Genomic DNA, 23,860 nt, shown 5'->3' on the forward strand with positions numbered 1-23,860 from the left:
GCCCGCCCGCCCCAAGGAGGTGCCCGGCTGGTCGCTGGCCAAGAGCCGGCGCGGCGGCCCCGGCGGGCACCCGGGCGCGGCCCCGCGGCTGTCGGCGGGCGGAGCGCACCCGCACCCGCACCCGCGGCGGGCGGGCGGCAAGGACGGGCGGCCCGAGAAGCGGGGGCCGGCGGGGGCTCGCCCCGGCGGTAAAGGGCCGGCGGGGCGCGGCGCGGCGCGGCCGAAGGGCCGGCGGCACGGAGCCGACACGGCGGCCCCCGGGGCGCGGAGAACGGCGTCGGTGCCCGGCTCGGTGCCGGCGCCCGGGCCGAGCTCCGGGCTGACCGACAGCAGCTCGGAGGTGTCGGACTGCAGCGCCTCGGAGGAGGCGAAGCTGCTCTCGCTGGAGCTGGGGCTGAGCGGCAGCGATGGCGAGTCCCCCGGCAGCGCCCCGCCGCCGCCGCCCTCGGCCGGGGAGGCGTCGCCGCTGCCCGAGGAGCCCTCGGTCGCCTCCGTGGCCAGCAGCCGCCTGCACCTCAGCACCTCGCTCGCTTTCTCCGACCTCACCGAGGAGCTGCTGGACGCCGGCACCGACGGGCTGCTCCGCGAGCTGGAGGACCTGCGCTCCGAGAACGACTATCTCAAGGTGGGCACGGCGGGACGTCCCCGGGCACGGCTCGGTGTGGCGTGGTATCCCTGGGCAGTACTGTGGCAAAACGTGGCATGGGTCAGCCAGGGTCAGCATCGCTGTCCGTAGCGTGGTTAAACGTCCTAGAGCTTTGCAGGACATCTGAGGGCACGGCTCAGCATGGCACAGCATCCTTGGACGTAGCATGGCATGGTGTGGCATCCCTGTGCACGGCTCGGCATGGTACAGCACCTCTGGGCAATAGCATGGCACAGCATCCCTGGGAATGGCATGGCATGGCACAGCACAGCATCCCAAAGTGTAGCTCAGTGTGGCACAGCATCCTTAGGTACAGTGTGGTGGCAGGGCACCCCAGGGCATGGCTGGGCACAGGGCACAGTTTGTCTCAACCCAGGGTGCCCTGGCTCAGCCTGGCATGACATCACCAAGCACAGCCTGGCCTGACTTTGTTGGGCAGACTAGCACACTATGGCTGGGTGCAGGGCTTGGCATGGCTCAGCCCAACATGGCATCACTGGCATGGCACAGCCAGGGATGACCTGTCATGTTGTGGCTGGGCCTGGCTTGGCTCATCTTGGCACAGTGTGGCATGACTGGATGTAGGGCCCAGCTTAACTAAGCCTGGCATGGCCCCACTGGACTTAGGGCAGAGCTCTATGGCTGTGGCACAGCATGGCCCAGCTGGGCATGGTCCAGCATGGTGTGGCATGGCTGGCACTGCTTGGCTCAGCGTATCATGGCATGGCTTGGCACAGGGCAGGCACTGGCACAACATGGGCCAGCTCAGCCTGGCATTACCCAGCTGGGCATGGCTTGCCCTGGCACAGCACAGATGGGTGTAGCATGGCCAAGCCTAGCATGGCCCTAGCTCAGCATGGCGAGGCTCAGCACAGCCTGGGCTGGCACAGCTTAGTAAGGTGCAGCTCAGCATGGCACGATTTGGCTCAGCCTGGTTTGGTATCCTGGGACACAATATGGCATAACCTGACCTTGTGCAGCTGGGCACAGCCCACCCTGGCACAGGGTAGGATGCTCCCTGCTGCTCTCCCTGCCCGCTGATGCTGCCAGACCCTCAGGAGATTTTCCAGCTCTCTTCTTCCCACTGGTTCCTGTGCTCCCTGGGGCCTTTTTCCAGGCGTGCAGAGTGGCTGCCTGGTTCATGGGTGCATGGTGAAGCCAGGGCAGACATGCTGTGAGGGGACAGGGGCACAGAGCCATTCTGCCTCTGGTCACACATTGGCCTGATGCACTTTGGTACACTCTGCCTGCTGCAGGGTGGGCACCAGCACCCACCAGGTGCCACGTCCCGGGGGGCTGCAGGCGTTTTGAACCTCTGCTCTCCTTCAGGGTGGAGCTGTGCGTGAGATGCTTGTGCAGCCACATGCTACAGGGTTCAGGGATGGGTACCAGGTGTCCCTGGCTGCTCTTCGGATGCCACAGGTTGGAAGTCAGGCCATCTGCTGGTGCCCACGTTTGTAAATGTGTTGGGATTGCAGCCCCGAGGTGGGAGCTGGGCACTGGTGACATGCTCGAAGATGGTCAATCAGGCCCTTTGTCCGTTAGCAAAGCCTCAGTTCACAGCTGGTGTCCCAACTCCTGCCAGAATTAGCAGCAACAGCTTAAGGGCTTTGATTTACTGGGAGTTGGAAAAATACAGATGAGGCCCCTCCGTTTCCAAGAACATGCGTGTGAGCGCTGCCATTCCTGTGGACAGAGCGATTGCTTCCTCCATGTCCACAGGATCTCCTTCCTGGCAAGCTGCAGGCATGTGGGGTGTGAGTGTTTTACCTGCCATGAGGAGTGGCAGCTCAAATCCCCTGGCCAAGAGCAGTGGGAAAGTGGAGAGCTGCTGGAGGTGTGCACCAAGACTGACCGTGGGGATGCTGGTGGCATCCTCCCTTCTCTGTCAGCATGTGTGTCTCCTCCCTGGCATGTGCATCCTGCTTATATCCATGTTTCTGTGTTGGAGCTCGCTTCTCCTGATGCTCAAGCAGAAGACTGGGGTGGTACCCTGGCTTCAGCTGGGCAGAAGCCCAGAGCACACTCCCTTGTGCTCCAAAAAATGCTGGAAGGTTTGCCTAGTTTCTCCAGCAAGGAGCAGAAAACTGGGCTGGGCTGCAGCAGAGTGCTGGTTTGTGCTGTCTGTGCTAAAAATTCAGGGATTTGAGGACTTAGGGCAAAAATAAAGCCCTAACCCAAGCGTTGGCATTGCCTGCCTTGCCACGCAGCTCCCTTCTCCTGGGTATGGATGAATCAGGCTTATCCAAGGTGACTTATTTCCTAGGACTCACTCAAGTAGCTGCAGATGAATATTTTTTTTTAATGTATTCACCAGAGCCAGCTAAAACCTAGTGCGTACTGAAAGCGAGATGAGGATTTTTGGGGGTGGGAGGGTTTTGGTGACGTTCTGGCATGAGCCAGACGTGTGTGGTACTACTACGCCCGTGTGCTGCACGCTGGGTTTGGGAGCTTCCCAGCAGAGCTCCAGCAGTGCCAGCTCACGTCCCATCTTTCCTCGGCTGACATAATAAAATGTACATGTTTAAACACACTTCACCCATTTCTCTTTGCAGCCCAGATCTGTGCAAGGCTCTGCCTCCCTCCTTCCACCCTGGGAGCACCAGGCGGGCCGGTGCCTCCTCTTGTCCCCGCTCCCAGGGTGCTGCACCTGCTGTAACCCTCCCTAAATGGGTTATTCCAAGTGTTTTCCCAAAAAGGGGCCGTTCCTCACGTGCAGGTTGGCAGCCTGGTGAGGGAGGAGGTGTCTTGGGTGTCCTTGCCCCGTCTCACTGTCGCTGAGCCGTGTGCTGGAGAGCAGCTCCCAGCCCTGCTCAGCGGGCTGGAAAATGTGAGATGTGATACGGCAGCAGCTGCGGAGGGACAGGCAGACAAAGAGTGGGCATGGAGAGGGTTTGGAGCGAGGGGAGGGGATGCCTGCAAACCCTTTCCTCTCCTCTCTGCGGGAAGGGATTTAGGCAAGAGTCATATAATGCTGGGAGCACAGCCCTGCCTGTGCCTTCCTGCTGCTTGTCCCCCTCCCGCTCCCTGCCCTGAGTCATCCCACATCCCTCGGGGTTTGCATGCATTTCCCAGCTCTAGGAGAAACATGCAGATGAGTGGGTGCCTTGTTTTCCCCAAGGCAGTCAGGGACCAGCACATACCACCAGCGAGGGCTCTCAGAGCATCCCGAAGGGGCACTGGAGGCTGTGTCTGGGCAGCCTGGTTGGCACTGGGGCCCTGCTCTGCTGCTGCTCAGATTCTACCCAGCCACAGGGACAGGGACAATTCCCAGAGATCCCAGTAACCACCTGCAGAGCCATGGCACATGGCTTTGCCATGGAAAGGTCTTTGCAGCCTCTTGCCTTTTTGGATGGTGCACGACATGGGGTTGGGCTGCAGAGAGCCCCCAGCTGTTTGCCTGTGAATTTATGGGGGCAGGCGTAAAGCCGAGAAATGTTGATTTTTCCCTCACTCCCAGTGCTGAGTGGGAGCTGGTGTGCTGGCCAGGGGCAGGGATCAGTGCACAGGGTGCTGCACTGAGCTCCATCCAGCATGACGTGGAGGGAAGGATGGCTGGTGTTTGCTGTCAGAGCTGGGCTAGAGCTGCTGTTAATGCACCTAAAAAAAAATCACACCTTTTGTGTGATATGGGTGTGCCTTGCCCATCCTTCCACCCACTGCACCCCAGCACAGGCTCGGGCTGGGCTGCATTTGCTGGGAACCCCTGGCTAGAAAGGGACATGCCTGAGCACCCTGGGCAGTTTCCTTTAAGAACCCCCTCTGATTTTATTTTCTCCCTATCAAATTCTAGCATAATTCCCTCTCCTGCCTGGGCGCTCAGAGTTAATTGAAAGCTGCTGCTTTTGTCCTGTAATCTCGGAGGAAGCCGGTGCTTGTTGCTCCTGCACGGTAATCCCTGTCTTTGCACGAGGGGAGGGAGCCGCAGGCGCAGCCGCTGCCAGCAGGACCCTGAGATTTGCACAAAGGCATCACTGCAAAACATCCAGGCAGCTTCCAGCCTTTCTCTTCCTCTACATCCTGCACTGAGGTTTAGGGGTGCTGGTGGGGGATGCAGGCAGGGCTGTGCCCCCCAAAGCGCTGCCCGTCCCCCACGGCCAGGCGGCTGCTGCTTGGCTGTGCCCCAGAGCCTGGGGCTGCCAAAGTGAGGGTGTGTGTGCTGGCAGCGGCTCCAGAGCCAGCCATGGCGGCATTTGCATGATCCTGTTTTGTATCCCTGGCTGCTTTCTGCTTCCCAGAGATAGCGGGTCCTGCTGAGGAGCTGCCGGCACTGCGCAGAGTGCCCTGCTCTGCTCTGAGCTCACTGCATTCTTGCACTCACTGAAGCCAGCAGGTAACTCCCCTTGGGCAGGAGATCCAAAGGTTTAACTCTTCTTCTGCGACCTTTGATGGGTCTGGTCTGCATTTTGAGGTGTGCTCTGCTGTCCCCACTGGCCCCCCTTCTGCCCTGCCGCTGCTCAGGGCCATCACCCTAAAGCTCAGCCCTTTCCAGGTCTTGCCCTTCCAGGAAGAGCTGCTGTCCTGCAAGTGGAGGTGTGGACACGGCTGTTACCTCCTCCTGCTCCGAAAATGCACGGTTCCTTTTTCCTGAACTGGAACCAGGCACTTTGCATCCCACCTTTCCGCTTCTTAGTTTCCTTAATAACCTCCCTAGGGAGAGACAGTTGTCTCCGAGGTTTGTGCGGAGGAGTTTGAAGGAAGGTTGTCTCTTGGGCTCCTCCATCGAGGGTAACCTGGCTCCTGCAGACACAAAATGGGCTGTTTGCTTCTGCACACAGTCCTTTGGGCATTCAAATGAGTCTCCCTGGACTGCAGATTCCCAGTGTCTTTTCCAAGTCAGGTGATTTCTGGTGTAAAAACACCATGAAATCTTTGCTGCTGCAGAGACAGGATGAGCAGGATGCAGCAGTGGGTAATCCTGGAGGATGGAGGGTGTGAGCACCCCAGGAGCATTTGGAGGCTGTGACTGCACACAGGGGTGGGCACCCTGTTGTTTATGGGACAAGGGGCTGAGCACAGCAGCTGTGTTGGAGAGAAGTCATTTATCTCCTCCTCAGTGTTGCCCACCTCGTCTCCATTTCGCACTTCATGTAGCACTGCTTACGGTGCACCATGCTCACAGTGCCACCCCCTGAATTTGTGGGGTTTCTGTGGGTTTCCTCCCTTCCCCTGGCTCTGCTCTCACCTTAGTCCAATGGATTTTTTGCTGAGTTGGGCATCAACTCTGGAAGATGTGCAGATGCACAGGGTGAGGCTCAGTGGCTGTCAGAGACTCCTGAATCCATAAAGAGCCCCCTGCGCTGCCTCCAGACCCCACAGGGCTGCTCTTTTGCCATGGCCTGGCTGTGAAGGAGGTCAGCTCTGCCCTCCTAAGGTCTCCTCCAGTTAGCTGGCATTTTTCCACTCCCCAGTCCTAATCCCTTTACTATGGCTTAGTGGCGTGGCTTCCTTCCTTGGGGCAAGCTGGGGCTGCCGGGCTGTGGCCACTCCAAGGGTTTATTGGCATTATAGGATGCAGGTAAATTCCTGCAGCTGGAGTGAAGGGAGGCACCGCTTTCCCAGTTCCCCCCCCAGTGCCAGCCCTGCTTCAAAATCCCCCAGCCCCACTCCACAGGGAGGCAGGCAGTGAAGGAGCAGCTCAGGGCTGTGCCTCCGGGCTTTGCCCAGGCCGTGGATTGTGGATCACGCTGGACACGGCCTCCCCCTAAAATAACGGTTGCTACAACCCGAGGCATAAACAAGCAGGAGCTCTTAGCAGGGCAAGCCCAGGCTTCCTTCCAAGCAAATGCAAGGTTTGGTTGGGTTTTTTCCAAGGTCCCTGCTCCCTGCCCTGCTCAGCTGCTGCCTGGGGAAGCCGCATGGCAAACGGGAGCAGGAATGATCCGTGCTGGAGTGGGATTGGAATTGTATTCAAGCCACGATTCTCCTGACTTTGGTAGCGAGGCTGTTTTCCATCCCCCGTTGCACTGCGCCTGCTCACCTGCAATCCATAATGCTTTTTGTCTTATGAAAGTTCCCAAGGAATAGATGCCATAAACCAGCTCCCTGGGCTGGTTTGGCTCGGGGGGGTTTTGCTGGTGTCCCCAGGGCTGTGGCACTGCCATGGGGGTGGGTTCCCAGCGAGTTTGTCACCCCAGGGTGTGTCACAGCCACCACAGGGCTGTCTGCCAGCACATGTGGTTCATCCATGGGGGATTTCACATCTGAAATCCGGGGGGATTTCAGGTGTCCGGAGGGGTTTCCAAAACGTGTCTGCAGTGATGCCCTTGCACAGGGCGGTCTCTGGCTGTCCCTGGAATAGCCTGGCTGGCTGTCCCTGGAACCTCCCACAGCCCATCTCGGAGCCTCAGGCTATTTCTGCTCTGCTGTTGTTCTCAAGACCCCCCAGCAAGCAGCAGGGCAGTGGAGGGTGGCCGGACACTGGTGGCCATGGTGCCACCCGGCTCTGCCAGCCCAGGCCAGGAGATAATCTGGGATTGTCTAATTGACGTTCCTTCTTTGTCACAAAGTGTTTAAAGCCAACAGTGAGTGACTGTGACTTGTCCCTGCAGCTGCCACCCCCCTCCCTGGGCTCAGCTCTGCCTTTTGGGGAGTTCTTGCAGCTGGGGCTTTGTCTGGGCCGGGCGAGCGCGGCAGCCGCGGTGCCAGCGCCTGGCAGAGCCGGCACAGAGCTGCGGTCCCAGGCTCTAGGACACTGTCACGGGCAGTGTGGGGAGCAGGGGGGTCCTGTCCCCCTCTGCCCAGGGTGAATCAGGGCTGAGCATCCCCACTGCCTGTGCTGGATCCTCGTGTCCCTCCCCTGGCCATGCCGTGGTGCAGGGTGGCAGTGTGAGCCCCTCGCTTCTCAAGTGGCAGTTGTGTTTGGCAGCAGTGGGTGGTGTTTAGTGGCAGGGTTTTTGGCAGGAATGCAGGTACTTGATCCCTTAGCAGGAGTGTGCTGGGTCCACTGGCTCTTGTCGAGGAGAAGAGCCGGTGTGATGGCTGGAGCATTTGCTTAGGATTTGGGTTGAATCTATGTTCATGGCTACATGAAAGGAGCTTTGGGCAGTGCAGCCTGTGTGGATCCATAGGGGACAGTCCTTGAGCATTCCCAGTGGCCACAGCCCTGTGCTGGATGAGGGGGTGGCACTGGGGGTTCCACAGCAGTTGTGTGCTGGAGGATGCTTTGGGTTGGCACTGGTGCCAGCAACCCCTGGCCCTGCTGTGACAGTGATGCAAAGGCTTCATGCCAGAGGCTGTGCTGGTCTGGGAGAGGTTCATCCCTGGGAGAGCTGATGGGACTGGGAAGGGGTGGAAGTGGGCACCCAGCTCATTGACTGCTGCTTGGTGGCAAAACAAGGGGCAAGCTCTGGTTCCCCTCGCTGGTGACATCTCGTTCATGTCCCTGTATTGCCTCCCCTGTCCTCGCCTGCCGTCTCCTCCTTCCCTCCCTTGCCTCCCTGACACATCTTTTCCAAAGATAACCTAATTTTTCTCCCCGTGGCTGCCGCCTGAGCTGCTCCTGCAGCTCCTCTCCCTCCCCCACCTTCCTCTTTCTTTTACCACAAATATTCTCAGGCGCCCGTGTTGACCGTTCCCCCCCAACGGGTGTCTGGCTCGCCTGTGGGTGATGGTGCCCAGCTGGCTCTGAGCCCTTTTCCTGCCAGAACTGGGCTTGACCCAAGGAGTTGAAGGCCTGTGAAAATGGCTCGTGGGGTGGAGGAGGGCAGGGGAGCCACAGTGGCGAGATGTCCCACAGGTCTGCCCCCTCTGACACACGTCTCCCCACAGGACGAGATCGAGGAGCTGCGCGCCGAGATGCTGGAGATGAGGGATGTCTACATGGAGGAGGACGTGTACCAGCTGCAGGAGCTCCGGCAGCAGCTGGACCAGGCCAGCAAGACGTGCCGCATCCTGCAGTACCGGCTGCGCAAGGCCGAGCGCCGCAGCCTGCGCGTGGCACAGACCGGCCAGGTGGACGGAGAGCTCATCCACAGCCTCGAGCAGGACGTCAAGGTGAGCCTGGCAGGGACATCCCCACCCAGACAGGGCCCCCACAGTGGTTCTTGATGAGTCGTGGCTATGGAGGTGGTGGGGGATGTGGGGGTGTGGGGAGCTCCGTGGGGCTGTGCTGTTTGTGAGGCCGTTGATGGGGACATCATGATTCCCCACGAGCAGTGGTGATGTGAGAAGTGGGAGCAGTGCTTTGGCTGCTTTGGCTGCATCTCCGAGGACATCTCTGGGTGGAGATGGCCAGCATGGCCCAAGGATGAGGGTCTCAGTGCCATATGTGAGGTTCATCCTTTGCTTTGATGGGGATGCAATGGGGCCACCACTGAGGGCATGAGCGTGCAGGGAGGGAGTGTGGGGACCAGGACCCTGGGGACCTGGGAGCTGCTCCTCTCAGCCCGTGGGGAAACCTTGCAGAGCCCCAGGAATCACAGCACTCCAGGCTGGGGCAGGGAGGAGGGGATTTCTGCAGGGTGACGTTGCTCTGCCCTCAAGGAGCCGCTGGTGCCAGTGAGTGTTTGCTGTGGGCTCTTGCTGACACAGCTGCTACCAGGAGGGGGGTGCGGTGCCCGTCGGAGACAGCTCTGCATGGATGGGCAGCAGCTCGAGGACTAACTTTGTTTTTTGAGCAGAAAAACACAAGTGTAGGGCTGTGAACCCGCCTTGTGCTGCCCATCCCTGCTGGGGCCCTGATCCCCTCCCCAAACCTCCCATCAGCCCCCAGCTTGGGCTGCTGCTGCCAAAAACGCCTCCTCCGGCTTCTCCCTTTATGGGAAAGAAAGCACAAGCCCATCCTTGGGGGAACAGGAGCCTGACCCCATGGCCTGAGCCCCCCCAGCCCTACAGAGGGGCTTGCTGCTTCCTCCTCAGCGCTGGTGTCCTGGGCTGTGCAGGGGAACACGGGCACTGGGGACAATTTTTCCCTTCCTATGTATGCAAGAGTGAATGTTTTGTGTTATTAAGCTCCCTTTATGCCAGGGGCTGCTCCCTTGCAGGGATCTGGAGAGAGGGGAGGCTCTGAGGTGGATGTAGGCACCCTTCACCTCGCGGCAGCTGCTGGTTTTTCTGTAATGTGATGCAGCAGCTCGCCTTTCTCCTGACCAGCACAGCTGCTGCCCACAGCGAGAGGCTGCCTGTTCTGATGCTTCCCAACAGATTTTCCAACTGTCTGGGGGCTTTTCCAGCCTCATGGTGTGGGAAAAAGGTAGAAAAAGGCAACAACAGCATTGGATTAGAGATGGAGGAGGCAGGTTGGCCAGGGGATGGGGGCACACACAGGAGTGTCTGCTCCAGAGGATCTCAGTAACAGCCTGACGTTCTCTGCATGAGTATTGTAGGTTCCCAGGAGCTGCAGTCCCAGCCCCCTGCACAGTGTGGCAGTCTGATGAGACCCCTGTTGTGTCCCCAGGTGGCCAAGGACGTCTCTGTGCGGCTCCACAATGAGCTGGAGATGGTGGAGAAGAAGAGGATCAGGCTGGAGGAGGAGAACGAGGACCTGCGCCAGCGGCTCATCGAGACCGAGCTGGCCAAGCAGGTGGTGCAGAACGAGATGGACAAGCTCCGAGAGGTGAGCGGGACACGGGAGGGGGCCCCGGGAGGAGTCCCCAAGGCTCTGCTCGTAGCAGGTGTCCTGGCCCTGAATCATGGGATCCCCCAACCCTGCTTGAGTCACTGAAACCCAAACCCTGCTGCAGATGCTTGTGAAACTTGAGCAGTGCCTGCCCTCGGCACGATTCATCCCACCCTGCGGGCACGGGCTGGCTCTGCCCCATCTAGAGGGGCTGCAGGACTTCCCCCCCTGTGCTAGAGACACTTTATATGTCCTCAGCCACTTGCTCAGCCTGGCCACCTGGGCCGTGCCCAACTCCCACTGGGCAAAGCCCAGCGTGATGTGTGGGGTCTGTGTGTCCCTGGCACAGTGCCCGGTGCTGGATGTATCCTGACCACATGCTGCTGGTTCAAACTGGGCTGAGCCATGGGGTGTGTGGCAGCCCTGTCCCAGCGGTGTCCCAGCAGTGTCCTGAAGGTGTCCTGGTGGTGCTGCAGAGCTGGGAGGGTGCACAACCCCCTCTGTGTCCTGGGCAGCCACACATGTACCCATATGCACATGTACCCAGGTCCAGGGCGCTCTGTGCCGCATTTGGGACCAGCTCCTGGCAGGATGTTATCCTTGGTGATAGGAAAGGCATCCCGGTGACAGCATGGACTTGTGATCCATTGCAGCACTTGTAACCCACTTCCTTACTGCCCGGGATGCCTTTGGTCCCCGGGGGGCCTCGGGAAGCACCGCTGGCTGAGCCATCAGGGCAGTGTGGGGGAGGAGACACAGGGAAGGCAAAGCTCTCACTTCCCCCACCGTGCTTCCTGCACACGGCTTGGGATCTCTGGGGCCAGCTCCGTTTAATGCCGGGACCAGCTCCTGGGAAGGAGCTGCAGGACCCGGCCGTGGTCACACCCGTCCCCTCTCAGCCGTCCTCCCGCTGGTGACACGGAGCAGTGTCCCCCGCACGGGGTGTCTCGTCCCTGGGCTGCGCAGGCTGCACTGACAGCCATGAAATGGGTTTCCCTGCAGCCGGGAGCGCGGGCTGAATAACAAATGGCAGCGGTGGGAGCTGGGAGGGAGCACTCCCGCGCCTGGAAAACAGGCAGAGAAAATGGTTGCGTGGTCAGTGTGAGGGGGGCTCCGAGAGGCAGCTGCTGCCTTGCCCTGGCTGGAGAGCGTGGGACAGGACAGGATACAGCCCCTCTGCAGCTGCCTGAGCCCGGGGGGGATGCTGCTGGCGGGTACAAGCTCAGAGATGGTCCCCAAGCTCGGGATGGAGTGTCCCCAGGCTAGCAAGGGCGTTGGGGTTACTCACTGATTGCAGAGTGCTAATTAGGCAAACATTAGTCAAAGTGAGCTAACAGCCCTCCTCCACCTCCTCCCTGCTGCTGGAGGGCGCAGAGCCTGGCAGAGCTCGTTAGCAGCCAAGCCAAGAGGCTGCACAGGGCTGGGCTCACCCCTCAGGGCTGATTATTTCTCCCTTCCAAGAGGTTTCTCCCATAATTGGATAATTGTCTGGGGATCATCCCCAAAGGCATAGGCATTTTCCTCTCTGCTCTACCCCTCCATGGCATCTCCTGGGGGGCAGGAATAAAGTAGGACCAATCCGGGTACCCTGTGCCAAACCTGCCACGTGGAGCTTGGCTGTGGCCAGACTCTCGGGTACAGCCACCCCAAGGGATGCTCCCAAGGTGGAGCAATGTCCCCTGACCCAGGGTGCTGTGCCTGGGGTGCTTGGGGCTGTTTGAGGCTGGTGATGTCCTGTGCCAGCCCCAGTCCCCAGCACAGTGGGGGTGAGGGATGTCGACGTGGCACAGCCAGCCCCTGGGAGAGGCTCTGCAGCTCCAGCAGCTCCAGTGATGGTCGTGGCCTTAATAGGAAAGCCTGGAGCCCGGCACCTTGGCACAGGCAGCAGCTTACATTTCACAGCTGCTTTCTTTGGCTGTTGGGCCTCAGCACCAGCTTGGAAATAGGTCCAGGGCAGCTGCATGGATCGTGCTCATGGGGGCTGTGTGGATGTTCTTGAAGGTTTTCCCCCAGCTCCCCTCCCCAGGGTGCTCTGGGCACCCGCTTTATTCTCACACTTTTGGTCTCCCTTATTGCTCTGCCTGCCTTCCCCACCTCCCAGCTGTCCTCACTAGCCTGGACATTGTCCCTTGTGTCCCCAGACACCCTGAGAGCAGAGTCAGCATTGTCCTGCTGAGGAGCCCTTGCCATAGCTGAGTGACCAGGACATGTCCCTTGCTTGGGGAAAAGGCGATGGGGAATGTCATCAACTGCTGCTCTCACACTGGAATGCCCTGAGAGCTGTCCTTTGGCCTGGGGGTTGGATTCCCTGCTCCATCCAGCCCTGACAGTGACTGTGACTCAGCCTCTCCGCTCTCCATGGCTCATTTCCTGCTCACTCCTGCTCTCTCACTGCTCACTTGCCTGCAGGGGGAATTTCTGGCCAAACCTCATGATGTGATGCTCGCCAGTCCAGCTCCCTCCAAGCAAAGGGCCTCCCTCAGCCCACTGGGGCTTGGGTGTATTCCTGGGGTTCACAAGCAGCTGGAAAAGTTGGTGTGGATGCTGGGTCTGTCTGTCTGTCTGTCTGCACTGGGGTGCTGTGTGCTTGCTACGGGTAACAGCTCTCTCTGCTCTCTGCAGAATTCCCTCAAGAAACGGGGGTCTCGTTCCCTTGGGAAGACAGAGAAGAAGCCATCAGTGCAGGTATCAGTGCCAGTGCATCCAGGACACGCCACAGTGACCCACCAACACCCAGGTCATGGTGCCAGCTGGAGAATACGCCCAGCCCAGGAGTAAATCTGGGCATGGCAGTGCCATCCCCTCCTTGCAGGGCTTTGCAGAGCTTTCCTGCCTCTCAAAGCCCCCGCATAAGGGAGGGATTGATGTGCTGGGCCATCCTCTTTGTCCTCAGCCGCTCCCTTGTCTCATTTATCAATGGAGCAGCAGTGGCCAGGCGGTGGCTTTAACCCTTTCCCTGTGTAAGGAGCTGAAGGACTTTGGCTTTTACGTTTCAAAGCTGCTCATGCCCTTGGATTGTGGCTGTCACAGCCTGGGTCCCTCCTGCCTGTCAACAGCTGTACTTGAGAGTGGCCCAGGAACCTCGATGGGTCTGGGAGAGCAGAGGGTCCCCACGGGGCATGGCTGGAGGCCACACGCTGTCCCTGCCCCTCGCAGGCTGCCGGGGCAGAGGAGGGGATGGGGGATTTGCTGGTGGCAGCAGGATTTCAGCTGTCACTTGCTGTTGGGCTGAGCTACTGTGACTCGCTAATGCTGTTACCAGGGCTGGGAGAGGCAGAGCTGCTGTTGCTGGGATAGATAGGCAAGAGGAAAAATCCTCTTTCAAAGGCAAAAAGACATGAAAGGTTTATTTTAGGGAGCAGATCTGTTCCCCCAAAGCTGGAGCAGGGAAGGAGATGCTGTAAAGCTACTCCTGACTGAGAGCATCTCATGGCAGGGACCCTGAGCACCCCAGGGGTTCTGGGTGACCTGTGTCCTTGCTGGCACAGCCCACTCTGTGCAGCTGCAGGACAGGGATCCCCAGGCCCTCAAAGACTTTCCCCTTCAGTCCTTCATTTGTTATTTCTCTTTAGCTCCATCCTCGAGATCCCTTTTCCAGCCAGCCCAGCGTCCTTCCCCCACTTCCCCAGAGAGCAGACTGTGGCTTTGCACCTACAGCCGGCTCTACCCCGAGCTGAGGAGGCCCCTCCATCACCCCTTTCCCAAGGCTGAAGCCCCTCCTCTGTCTCCTCCTGGGGCAGGAAACAACCCCCAGCTTTTGGCAGCAGTAAAACCCCTTCTGCTTCCCACACCCCTGCAGAGCTGAGACCCCTCAGCCTGGGGATGCAGGGCTGGATGCAGCCCCAGCTCTGTGATGGGACTAATGCTCCAGGAAGGAGCCCACCCTGGGCTTCCCTGGGTGCAAATGCCCCTGGATATGGCCCCTCCATCTGCTCCCTCTCCAGTGGCAGGGCTGGTGGCCCTGCGGGCACAGATGCTTGTGACTCATCGGTGGCTTCCTGGGCCCCTTTCCTGCCCAAGCCAAGCTGGGTGAGCATCAGCACTCACCAAAAATGGAGCTGTGGGGGACAGACTCGACACCAAGGTCTGCCCAGACCCCAGGGACACTCGAGAGGGTCCTGGGGATGTGTGTGTCCCTCTGGAGATGCCAAGGGGTAGAGGGACACGCCGGGCCGCTGCTTTTTTTTTTCCCCTGGAAAAACAGGAACTGAGGTCATGTCTGCCCTGGCGGGGAGAGCTGCCCGCCAGCCCTCCCCTAATCTCCACAGCTAATTAGGGGGATGCAGTTTAATGCGCCTTAACGAGGCCATGTCTCTGTGCACGAGCACAGAACAGCAGTAGTGTGGTTCCTGTGGTCACAGCAGGACATTTGGGGAATGAAATGTCACCCCAAACTCATGGGATCCCCCCCCTTCCCATCACCCTTGTTGTGAGCAGTCCAGGAAGTTTGCAGAGTAAATACCTGCTGCAGGGTTTAGGGTTGTGAGGGTGGGCATGGCTGGGAGAGCTGGGGCCTGGAACATCCAAAGAGGGGGACAGATTGTTTCTGCCAGCCAGGAAAAGGGGAAAGGAGATGAGTTCAGCTATGAAAAGGGCTGCCAGGGGCCACCAGCCACCTGGCCAAAGGGCTTGGCCACCTCCAGCACCCACCCAGCTCCAGCGAGTGCAGCAGGGTGAGGGTCACGGCCAGGCAGGTCCCCTCCTGGCAGCCACCACACCAGAGCTCAGAGCACTCAAGTGACCCCACGGCACGGGAAGCTGCGAGCTGGACGTCAGGAAATCCTGGTCCTCCATCCAAAAAGCTTCCCAGAGCAGAGGAACAGTCTGTCTGGGCAAATAGCCAAGGTCCTAACTGCTAAATAAAAAAAAAAAACAAACACACAGAGAAACAGTCCTGAGAAGCAAAGGGGCTGGGAAGGGACCAGAGAGCTGATGCTGAGGCTTTGCTTGGGTTTTCAGTCTCCTGGCAAAGTGGTGGCAGCGAGACCAAGGGCTGGATTTCGGGAGGTTTCCAGCTGAAACTGCTGCTTCTCTGCTCTGTGATGGAGTGTTTAGGGCTGGGTGGGAGGAGCAGAGCCTAGGGGAGGGTGTAGTGCAGTGGCAGCAGTGCCAGTTGTTTCAGTGCTTACTGGCTTTTGGGAGGAAACCTTGGTGACTTTTATTTTGCCCTGTGGAGTCTTGACAGCTTTCTTTTCTCCTCTGCCCTGTGGTGGATTGGGCTGGGCTTGGTCTACACATCCCTGCTGGTGGCTCGATGTCCTTCCTGGGGCCAGAGCCATGGGTCTCCTTGCCCAGGCTCGGTGCTGTCCCTGAAAGCCTCCAGGATAGATCTCAAAGCTTTTTCCCCTCCATGAGTGGCTGCAGCTTCCCTGGGCTGACTGGGGTGGGAGGGTGGCATGTCCCCAGGGCTCTCTCAGAGCCACCATGGCCCCTGTGAGCACCTTTCTAACACCCACGCCCTCTGTGTCCCCAGGAGGACAGCGCAGACCTGAAGTGCCAGCTGCATTTTGCCAAGGAGGAGTCGGCCCTGATGTGCAAGAAGCTGACCAAGCTGGCCAAGGAGAATGACGGGATGAAGGAGGAGCTGCTGAAGTACCGTTCCCTGTACGGGGACCTCGACAGCTCTCTCTCCGTGGAGGAGCTGGCTGACTCTCCCCATTCCCGCGAGGCCGAGCTGAAGGTGCACCTCAAGCTGGTGGAGGAGGAAGCCAACATCCTCAGCCGGAGGATAGTGGAGCTGGAGGTGGAGAACCGCGGGCTGCGGGCGGAGATGGACGACATGAAGGGCCAGGGGGACAGGGAGCTGCCGGGGCAGGACACGCGGTTCCTGGTGGGCATCTCGAGCTGCGGGGACGGAGGGGACACGGTGGCGGAGCTGCGCCGGCACCTGCAGTTTGTGGAGGAGGAGGCCGAGCTGCTGAGGCGCTCGCTGCTGGAGCTGGAGGACCAGAACAAGCTCCTGCTGAACGAGCTGAGCAAGTACAAGTCGGACCACGAGCTGGACGTGACGCTGTCGGAGGACAGCTGCTCGGTGGTCAGCGAGCCCTCGCAGGAGGAGCTGGCCACGGCCAAGGTGCAGATCAGCGAGCTGAGCGGGAAGGTGAAGAAGCTGCAGTACGAGAACCGCGTGCTGCTCTCCAACCTGCAGCGCTGCGACCTGGCCTCCTGCCAGACCACCCGGCCCATGCTGGAGACCGACGCCGAGGCCGGAGACTCGGCACAGTGCGTCCCCACCGTCGGCTGGAGGGACGGCACGGGCGGCGACGAGGCCGACGGGCAGGACAGGGTGCCTGGCAACGGGAAGGTGCTCGATGGCCCCGCCAAGGTGCTCAAGCCCAAAGACCTGGAGACCTTGCTGGGCATCAGGGACCAGGCGACGCTCGTCAGCAAAGCGATCGACGTCTTAATTTCGGATGCCAACGGCTTCACCTCCGGGCTGAAGGCTTGCTTGGACAACGAGTGCGCGGGGGTGCTGCTGGGCGAGGCGGTGGGCAGTGGTGGTGAGAGCCCCAGCGACGCCAAGCTGATGAACGTGCTCCTCATGCGGCTGGGAGTGCTCCAGCAGGACCTGGGCTGCCTCGTGAGGAAGGTGGACCACCTCACCGGCGGCATCAAGGAGCACACGGACTCTTTCCCCTTCTCCAGCCCCAGCAGCCACGACGTCACCAAAGAGGGGTTGCAGAAGGACCATTCCTCCGACTTCCAGGTACAGCTTCTTCCCACATCCCTCACAGCAGCTGCTGCTTTATTTGCTGCCCCATTTCCTCCTGCTTTAATGGAGCAAACCCTGATCCCCAGTGTAACCTCCCTCCTGCCTCTCTAGAGCGAAATCCAGACTAACACCTCACTGCATGCCAGTGGCACCGGGGACAAGGTAGGACTCTGCTCCAACAGAGTGTGCCCAGGGCAGGAGGCAGTGGGCATCCTGGCACATCCCACCACAGGCTGGTCGTGCCAAGGCTGCCCTGCCCGTGGCCAGGGGCTCTCAGGTGCAATCCTTCCTTATCAGGGGCTGATGTTTTGGCTGCTCAACCCAACATCCCCAGCTTGGAAGCTCTTTCGTGTTGGGGATGAGCTGGGTGGGAGGAGAGCAGCCTGTAGCCCCTGAAAGCAGCCCAAATTGTGGGGACCCCGCTTGCAGGAAGCCTCAGCCCCCAGGGGTGCCCAAGCAGGGTAATTTGGAGACCAAAGGCTCCAGGGCAAATCTGCATCCAATGAGGAGCACCTTTGGAGCAGCGGAGAGCAGCTCATGCCCTGCTATCACCCTCCTCTCAGGGGTCCCAGCCCATGCTGGGGACCAGGGATGTCAGTGGTGGTTGGGGCTGCGGGCACAGGCCCTTTTCTGGAGCACACTCCCTTGTTCAGAGTCCTATTTTTCTGCATGTGGTCCTACCAGTCCCGGGTCCCAGTCTCCCCCAGTCACCGCATGGCACCGTAACTGGTGTTTGCACATTTTTTCCCTCTTTCTCTCTTTCTTCCCCTTTCCCCAAACAATCCAGGCCACGTGTCTCCTCATCCTGTGTTTCCTTTTGGTTTCCGCATTGTCTCCCGCCATGGTGATGAAGCTCCTTCTCCTCCTCATCCTTTTTGTCGTCTTGTAGTTCTTTACTGTTTCGGAGACCCATTGTTTTGTTTTCTGGCTTTTTTTTCTTCCCGCTCTTTTGGTTTGTTCTCATTAACTTGCCCACGCATGCAGCAGCCTGATTTTAGGGACGCCGACCCTTTCCGCATCCCCCACGCCAAGGACACGGACCCCACACATCCCCGGAGCTACAAAACCTGCCGGCCTGAGGAGAACGACTCCTACGCCACCGAGGTATGACACGGGCAGGGAGCCACGTCCCCTGGGCCAGCAGGGCTGTGGGACAGGGGTGACAGCTGGGCACCGGGGAAGCTGCAGAGCCCCGCTGGGGAGGGACACGGGGAGGTGCAGCCAGACACAGCCCACCATCCCTGTGGTCTCTCTGGGCTGTTGCAGATGAAGGAGCTGCAGCTGGTGCTGTCAGAGGCCAACGAGAGCCTGCGGGGGCTGCAGGAGCAGCTCTCGCAGGAGAGGCAGCTGAGGAAGGACGAGGTGGACAACTTCTCACAGAAGATCTGCCAGGTGAGTAGGCAGCAGCCTGTCCCCACACTCGTGGCTGTGTCACCTCCAGCCCCAGCCCAATGACCTGCCTGGGGACCTGGGTGTCACCTGGGAGCGCACACAGCATGTCCCACCTTCAAGGGACACAGGCTGAGCTCACTCCTCTCACATGGGTGTGCAGCCATGCAGAGCTTCCCCTGTGGCGCTGCCTTGATGGCTCTGGTGTCCCCAGCACACTGCCAGGGCATTGCAGGTCCCCAGAATAGGGATATGGGGCTGACACCAGGCTCAGCCCAGACCCTGGGATGGAGACACCACCCCAGGTGCCCACACATCTCTCCACAGCTGAAGGAGGACCACCAGAAAGCGCTGCTGCGGCGGGAGTTTGAGCTGCAGAGCCTGAACCTGCAGAGGCGGCTGGAGCAGAAGTTCTGGAGCCAGGAGAAGAATCTGCTGGTGCAGGAGTCACAGCAGTTCAGGCAGAGCTTCCTTCTGCTCTTCATGAAGCTCAAGTGGTTCCTCAAGCGCTGGCGCCAGGGCAAGATGGTGCACAGTGAGGGCGAGGACTTTTTGGAGGTACAGTGGGCTGAGGGGCTCCCACCTCAGCTGCCTTGGAGGGGGAAACACGCTGTTGGACCTCCCCAGGGCTGTCCCTTGTGCCTACACGTCCCACCCAGGGCTGTTTGGGTGTCCCCTGTCCCTGGCCGTGGGCTGTGGGTCCCCTCCTCAGCCCAGCCGTGGTGTCTCCCACAGGTGAACAGCATGAAGGAGCTGTACCTGCTGCTGGAGGAGGAGGAGCTCGCCCCACAGCAACAGGCAGACAACAAGATGTGTGGTGGGGACACCTGGACCCCCAACACAGTGAGTGGGGTCCCCACAAGCCCAGGGGTGGATCGGGGCAGGATCAGCCCCCGCTGTGGCTGTGGTCTTGCAGTGCCATATGTGAGGTTCGACCTGTGCAGACTGGAGCCCAGGGGCTGAGCTCCCTTATCCTGCTTTGATGGGGATGCAATGGGGCCACCACTGAGGGCATGAGCGTGCAGGGAGGGAGTGTGGGGATCAGGACCCTGGGACCTGGGAGCTGCTCCTCTCAGCCCGTGGGGAAACCTTGCAGAGCCCCAGGAATCACAGCACTCCAGGCTGGGGCAGGGAGGAGGGGATTTCTGCAGGGTGACGTTGCTTTGCCCTCAAGGAGCCGCTGGTGCCAGTGAGTGTTTGCTGTGGGCTCTTGCTGACACAGCTGCTGCCAAGTGACGTGGGGTGGTGGTTCCTCTCGGGGTGCATGGCTGGGTGGGGATGCTCAGTGCAGACACATCACCCCCAGGGGTGGTTCCTGCCTTGGGAGCAGGGCTGGAATACAGAGAGGGCAGCTTCCATGGAGTCCCACCCCCTTGGGTACCCTCTGGGTCCCAGCTCCCTGTGCTCACCCCTGCTCCCTTGGCAGCCCAACGAGTGCATCAAGACTCTGGCCGACATGAAGGTGACCCTGAAGGAGCTGTGCACGGAGCTGCGGGAGGAGCGGCGCGGGGCCAGCGAGCTGCAGCAGCAGTTCACCAAGGCCAAGGCTGCCTGGGAGATGGAGCGCGCCGAGCTCAAGTGCCACATTGCCCAGGTGGGAGCCCTGGGCACCCCGCGGGCTGGCAGAGCCCCCTCCTTGCCTGGTTGGGGGCTGGGGGGCTGCCTGTGCCCCGTGCCAAGCACTGGCCGTTGGGCAGGGCTGGGAGCAGGGTGGCACTGTGGGAATCTTAATTAGCAGCCGCTCAGGCAGGCGAGTTTCTATAGCAACGAGGCTGGCATGGAAATCTGACTGTGGAGCAGCAGAGGATGCTCTTTATTCCTCTGCTGGGTTTGTATGGGGGGGTGGGATGGGACAGGGGCTCAGCATCCCTGCCCAGGACAGGCATCTGAGGGTGGCATCACAGCCCTCCTCTCCTCTCCCGAGTTACAGTGCAGGTGGGGGCTCTGCATCCCTGTGGATGCTGCAAAAGGAATGCATGGCTGTGGTGGGGGCAGGAGGTGGAGGGAGGGCAGCCTGGGCTTCTGCCTGCAGTCAGTCCCATTGGTCCCCCAGCCCTGCCCTCCCAGTGATGAGGGGTTTCTGCTCCATCACACTGTGTTGGCAGCAGCCCACAGCTGTACGTCAGCTCTGCTCCCTAGAGCAGGTGCCAGTGCTTTCCAGGCAGGATTTCTCCAGGCAGAGCTCAGCGGTGGTCCCCAAGTCCCCACTGCCCCTCAAAGAGAGCAGAGCTGCCGTGGTGGCAGCACCCCAGTGGCAGCAGCATCCTCAGGGTCTGCTCTGCCAGCCCTACAGGCGATGCTGCCCCTCTCCAGGAGCCAGGTCCCCCATGGAGGAGTGTGGGCAGAGCACAGCCAGGCAGGCAGGACGTTCAGCCTGTGTCCCACTGGGTGACCATCTGCCAGGCCAGCTGGCACAAGGTGGCTGCAAGCCAGGGCTGGCCATGGTGCACACAGCCTTGGGGACACGCTTGCTGACCGAGCTGGCAGCATGGGACCAGCACTGGGAAGCGGGATGCCCGCAGCCTTGCCCCTCTGCTGGAAGTGTCCAGCACTACTCTGGAGCCACGGGTCCCCCACAGCCACCAATGTGTCCCTGCAGCTGGAGTCAAAGGCAGGCAAAGGGATCGCAGAGCGAGCGCTGCCGGACTGGAAGGTGGCACTGAAGAGGGAGCGTGAGGAGCACCAGCATCTCTTGGCAGAGTCCTACAGCGCCGTCATGGACCTCACCAAGCAGCTGCAGATCAGTGAGAAGAACTGGAACCAGGAGAAGGTGGAGCTGCTGGCTCGCTTCAAGGAGGAGCAGCAGCAGGCAGAGCAGCAAGCAAAGGACCTGCAGAACAAACTCAACCAGGTATGATGTCCCCCATCCTGAATGTGTCCTCCAGCCTCTGCCATTTGCCCAGAGGGGCACATATTGCAGCTGTTGAATAACTGTCACATTCTCCAGTTGCAGAAAGGATCCAACCCGTGGGCATTGAAGCACTCGGAAATGGAGAAGCACGGCAGCAATTGGAAAGAGGTGGGTAAGAGAAGGTGGAGGACTCTCAGGGTGCTCGTTGGGCTCAGGTCTATGCTAAGGGTTAGTTGGGAGGTTGTGTTTACCACAGTTAACACCCTCTTAAACAGCAAATGATGCTGCAAATGGGAGCATCAGGAATTGGGAAGAATGAGAGGGTGGAGGGCATAGCTGAACCCCAAGAGCTTCCATGGGGTTATAAAAAGCTGATTTAAAATAGGTGTGGATGCAGTGAGCCCCATGCAACCCTGGGAATGGGATGCTGGGCCTGGGAGTGTGTGGGAAGCTGGTGGTGCTGGAGGGGAGCAGGATGCAGCCCATGCTCCAGCCCGTCTCTGTGCTTTGGTCCTGTGCTGGCTGACCCCGGAGCTTTCTCCTGTGCCCTCCTAGGCTCTCAATGAGAAAATCACAGACAAGGAGACAATCTCTGAAACAGAAGCCAAGGGAACCAACCTCAAAAGGTGAGTGTGCTGGTGCCTGCATGGTCTCCAGGGCACGGAGAAGGCCCCTAGGCTTGACATCCCTGACAATCAGGGAGAGATGCAGCCATGGTCCAGGGTAGTCCTGGAGGCCAAGGGCTCCCCATGAGGAGTAGGACTGGGTGCCCAAGAAGGTCCCATTGTGGTGGGAGCAGCGTGCCTTCAACTGTCCCCCAGCCTGCTGCCCTGTCCCCTTTTGATCCCAATCCTCTCCCCACAGGACCAAGTCGGTTTCCTCCATGTCAGAGTTCGAAAGCTTGCTCGACTGTTCTCCCTACCTCCCTGGAAAGACCGTGCCAGGGCTGGGTGACCATGCCCGGGGCAAAAAAGCATCCTCAGCCACCCAGCTGCTGCCCAATGGGATCCGGGACAGTGCCAGTGTTCCTCCCTCCAACTGTACATATGTGAATATTGAACAACCCGCCCCCGACAGCCTGGCCAAGGAGAAGCTGGGCGTGTCCTCCTGGGACTACTCTCGGGCAAGCAGCCTCTCCGGGCACGACCCAGCCCACAAACAAATACAGAGGAGCTACACGGCGCCCGACAAGACCGGGATCCGCATCTACTACAGCCCGCCGGTGGTGCGGCGGCTGGAGGCGCCTCTGGTGCACAACAAGGAGGGCAAGATCATGATCGAACCCGGGTTCTTGTTCACCATGGCCAAGCCAAAGGAGCCGGAGGAGTCGGCCAGCACCGAGGGCACCTACAGCCAGTGGCTGTGCAACTTCTCCAAGCAGCAGCGGGAGCTGCTGGACGGCGGCGCGGTGGAGGGCGCGGTGCCGCCGGTGCCGCGCTTCCCGCCGGCGCTGCACGACCTGGAGATCTCGGGCAACATGAGCGACGACATGAAGGAGATCACCAACTGCGTGCGGCAGGCCATCCGCTCCAGCTCCCTCGAGAGGAAGGTGAAAAGCACCTCCAGCCAGACGGTGGGGCTGGCCCACGTGGGGACACAGACCATCCAGACGGTGAGCGTCGGCCTCCAGACCGACCTCCCGCGCGGCGCCGGCGTGCACGGCAAGAGCTGGTCCCCGCGCAGCTCCTCCCTCGTGTCCGTGCGCAGCAAGCAGATCTCCTCCTCCCTGGATAAGGTCCACTCCAGGATCGAGCGGCCGTGCTGCTCCCCAAAATACGGCTCTCCGAAGCTCCAGAGGAGGTCTTCCTCCAAGCTGGACGCCTCCAAGGACAGGAGCCTGTGGAACTTGCACCAGGGCAAGCAGAACGGCTCCGCCTGGGCCCGCTCCACCACCACCCGCGACAGCCCCGTCCTCAGCAACATCAACGACGGCTTGTCCAGCTTGTTCAGCGTGGTGGAGCACGCGGGCAGCACCGAGTCCATCTGGAAGCCGGGCTGTCCTGAGAGCAGCCGGGCCAAGCCTGAAGCACCCAAGTATGGCCTCGTGCAGGAGTTCTTCAGGAATGTCTGCGGGCGGGCACAGAGCCCCACCACCCCCCAGGAGAAGAAGGAGGTCGCTGGGGAGGAGGGCAGCAAGAGAGCCGAGCACCCCAGCGCCGTCACCCACCACCCAGCTGAAAACATCTCCCGCGTCCTGAACAAGAAGGTCCTCAAGCAGAGCAGCTGCGAGGACCCCAAGCCCTCGTCCCCCGGGCAGGGCAGTAAGGACACAGCCCTGCGGGACCCCGACCTCATCTCGGCCTTAGCCAGCGAGGTAACGAGGCACGGTGCCCCCCGGGGTGTCCCGCCGTGGCGGGGGTCGGGGTGCCCGGCCCCTCTAACCCCGCTGTGCCCTGTCTATTTTTGCAGGACACGGCGTGTGACTGCAGCTCCCAGTCCCTCACCTCCTGCTTCGCCCGGCCGTCCCGCTCCGCCGTCCGCCACTCCCCCTCCAAGTGCAAACTGCACCCCGCGGACCCCCCCAGGGCGGAGGAGAAGCCGGGGGCCTCGAGTGAGTGAGGACGGGGGGCCGGGGGACGCAGCTATCCAGTGCCTGCTATCCAGAGTCCTGCCAGAAGAGCGCCCGCGCTGACGCCCGCGGGGGCCCCTCTCGGAGGCGGCGCGGGCGCATCTGTCTCCTAAACGTCCCCTCGCCCCCGGCGG

At 60.4% G+C, this 23,860-nt stretch overlaps 1 protein-coding gene across 2 annotated transcripts in view; it reads left to right on the forward strand.

Annotated features, from left to right (window-relative positions):
• Positions 1-230: 230 nt before the first annotated feature.
• The window catches only part of SOGA1 (suppressor of glucose, autophagy associated 1), a 30,123-nt gene continuing 6,493 nt past the window's right edge, over positions 231-23,860 (forward strand). The window contains exons 1-15 of one of the 2 annotated variants that reach the window (XM_027721531.2): positions 231-625; positions 8,417-8,641; positions 10,044-10,202; positions 12,828-12,890; positions 15,679-16,911; positions 17,902-18,021; positions 18,184-18,309; positions 18,634-18,864; positions 19,042-19,149; positions 19,733-19,900; positions 20,906-21,157; positions 21,254-21,325; positions 21,713-21,783; positions 22,022-23,471; positions 23,567-23,708. In XM_027721531.2, coding sequence (XP_027577332.1) covers positions 8,444-8,641; positions 10,044-10,202; positions 12,828-12,890; positions 15,679-16,911; positions 17,902-18,021; positions 18,184-18,309; positions 18,634-18,864; positions 19,042-19,149; positions 19,733-19,900; positions 20,906-21,157; positions 21,254-21,325; positions 21,713-21,783; positions 22,022-23,471; positions 23,567-23,708 — 4,393 coding nt within the window. In that variant the 5' untranslated portion in view covers positions 231-625; positions 8,417-8,443. The remainder of the gene's footprint in view (positions 626-8,416; positions 8,642-10,043; positions 10,203-12,827; positions 12,891-15,678; positions 16,912-17,901; positions 18,022-18,183; positions 18,310-18,633; positions 18,865-19,041; positions 19,150-19,732; positions 19,901-20,905; positions 21,158-21,253; positions 21,326-21,712; positions 21,784-22,021; positions 23,472-23,566; positions 23,709-23,860) is intronic. The other variant, XM_027721530.2, reaches the window with a different exon arrangement.

This window comes from Pipra filicauda, unplaced genomic scaffold (assembly GCF_003945595.2).
Source record: "Pipra filicauda isolate LSUMZ 115617 unplaced genomic scaffold, ASM394559v2 scaffold424_size589613_pilon, whole genome shotgun sequence".
Taxonomy (NCBI): domain Eukaryota; kingdom Metazoa; phylum Chordata; class Aves; order Passeriformes; family Pipridae; genus Pipra; species Pipra filicauda.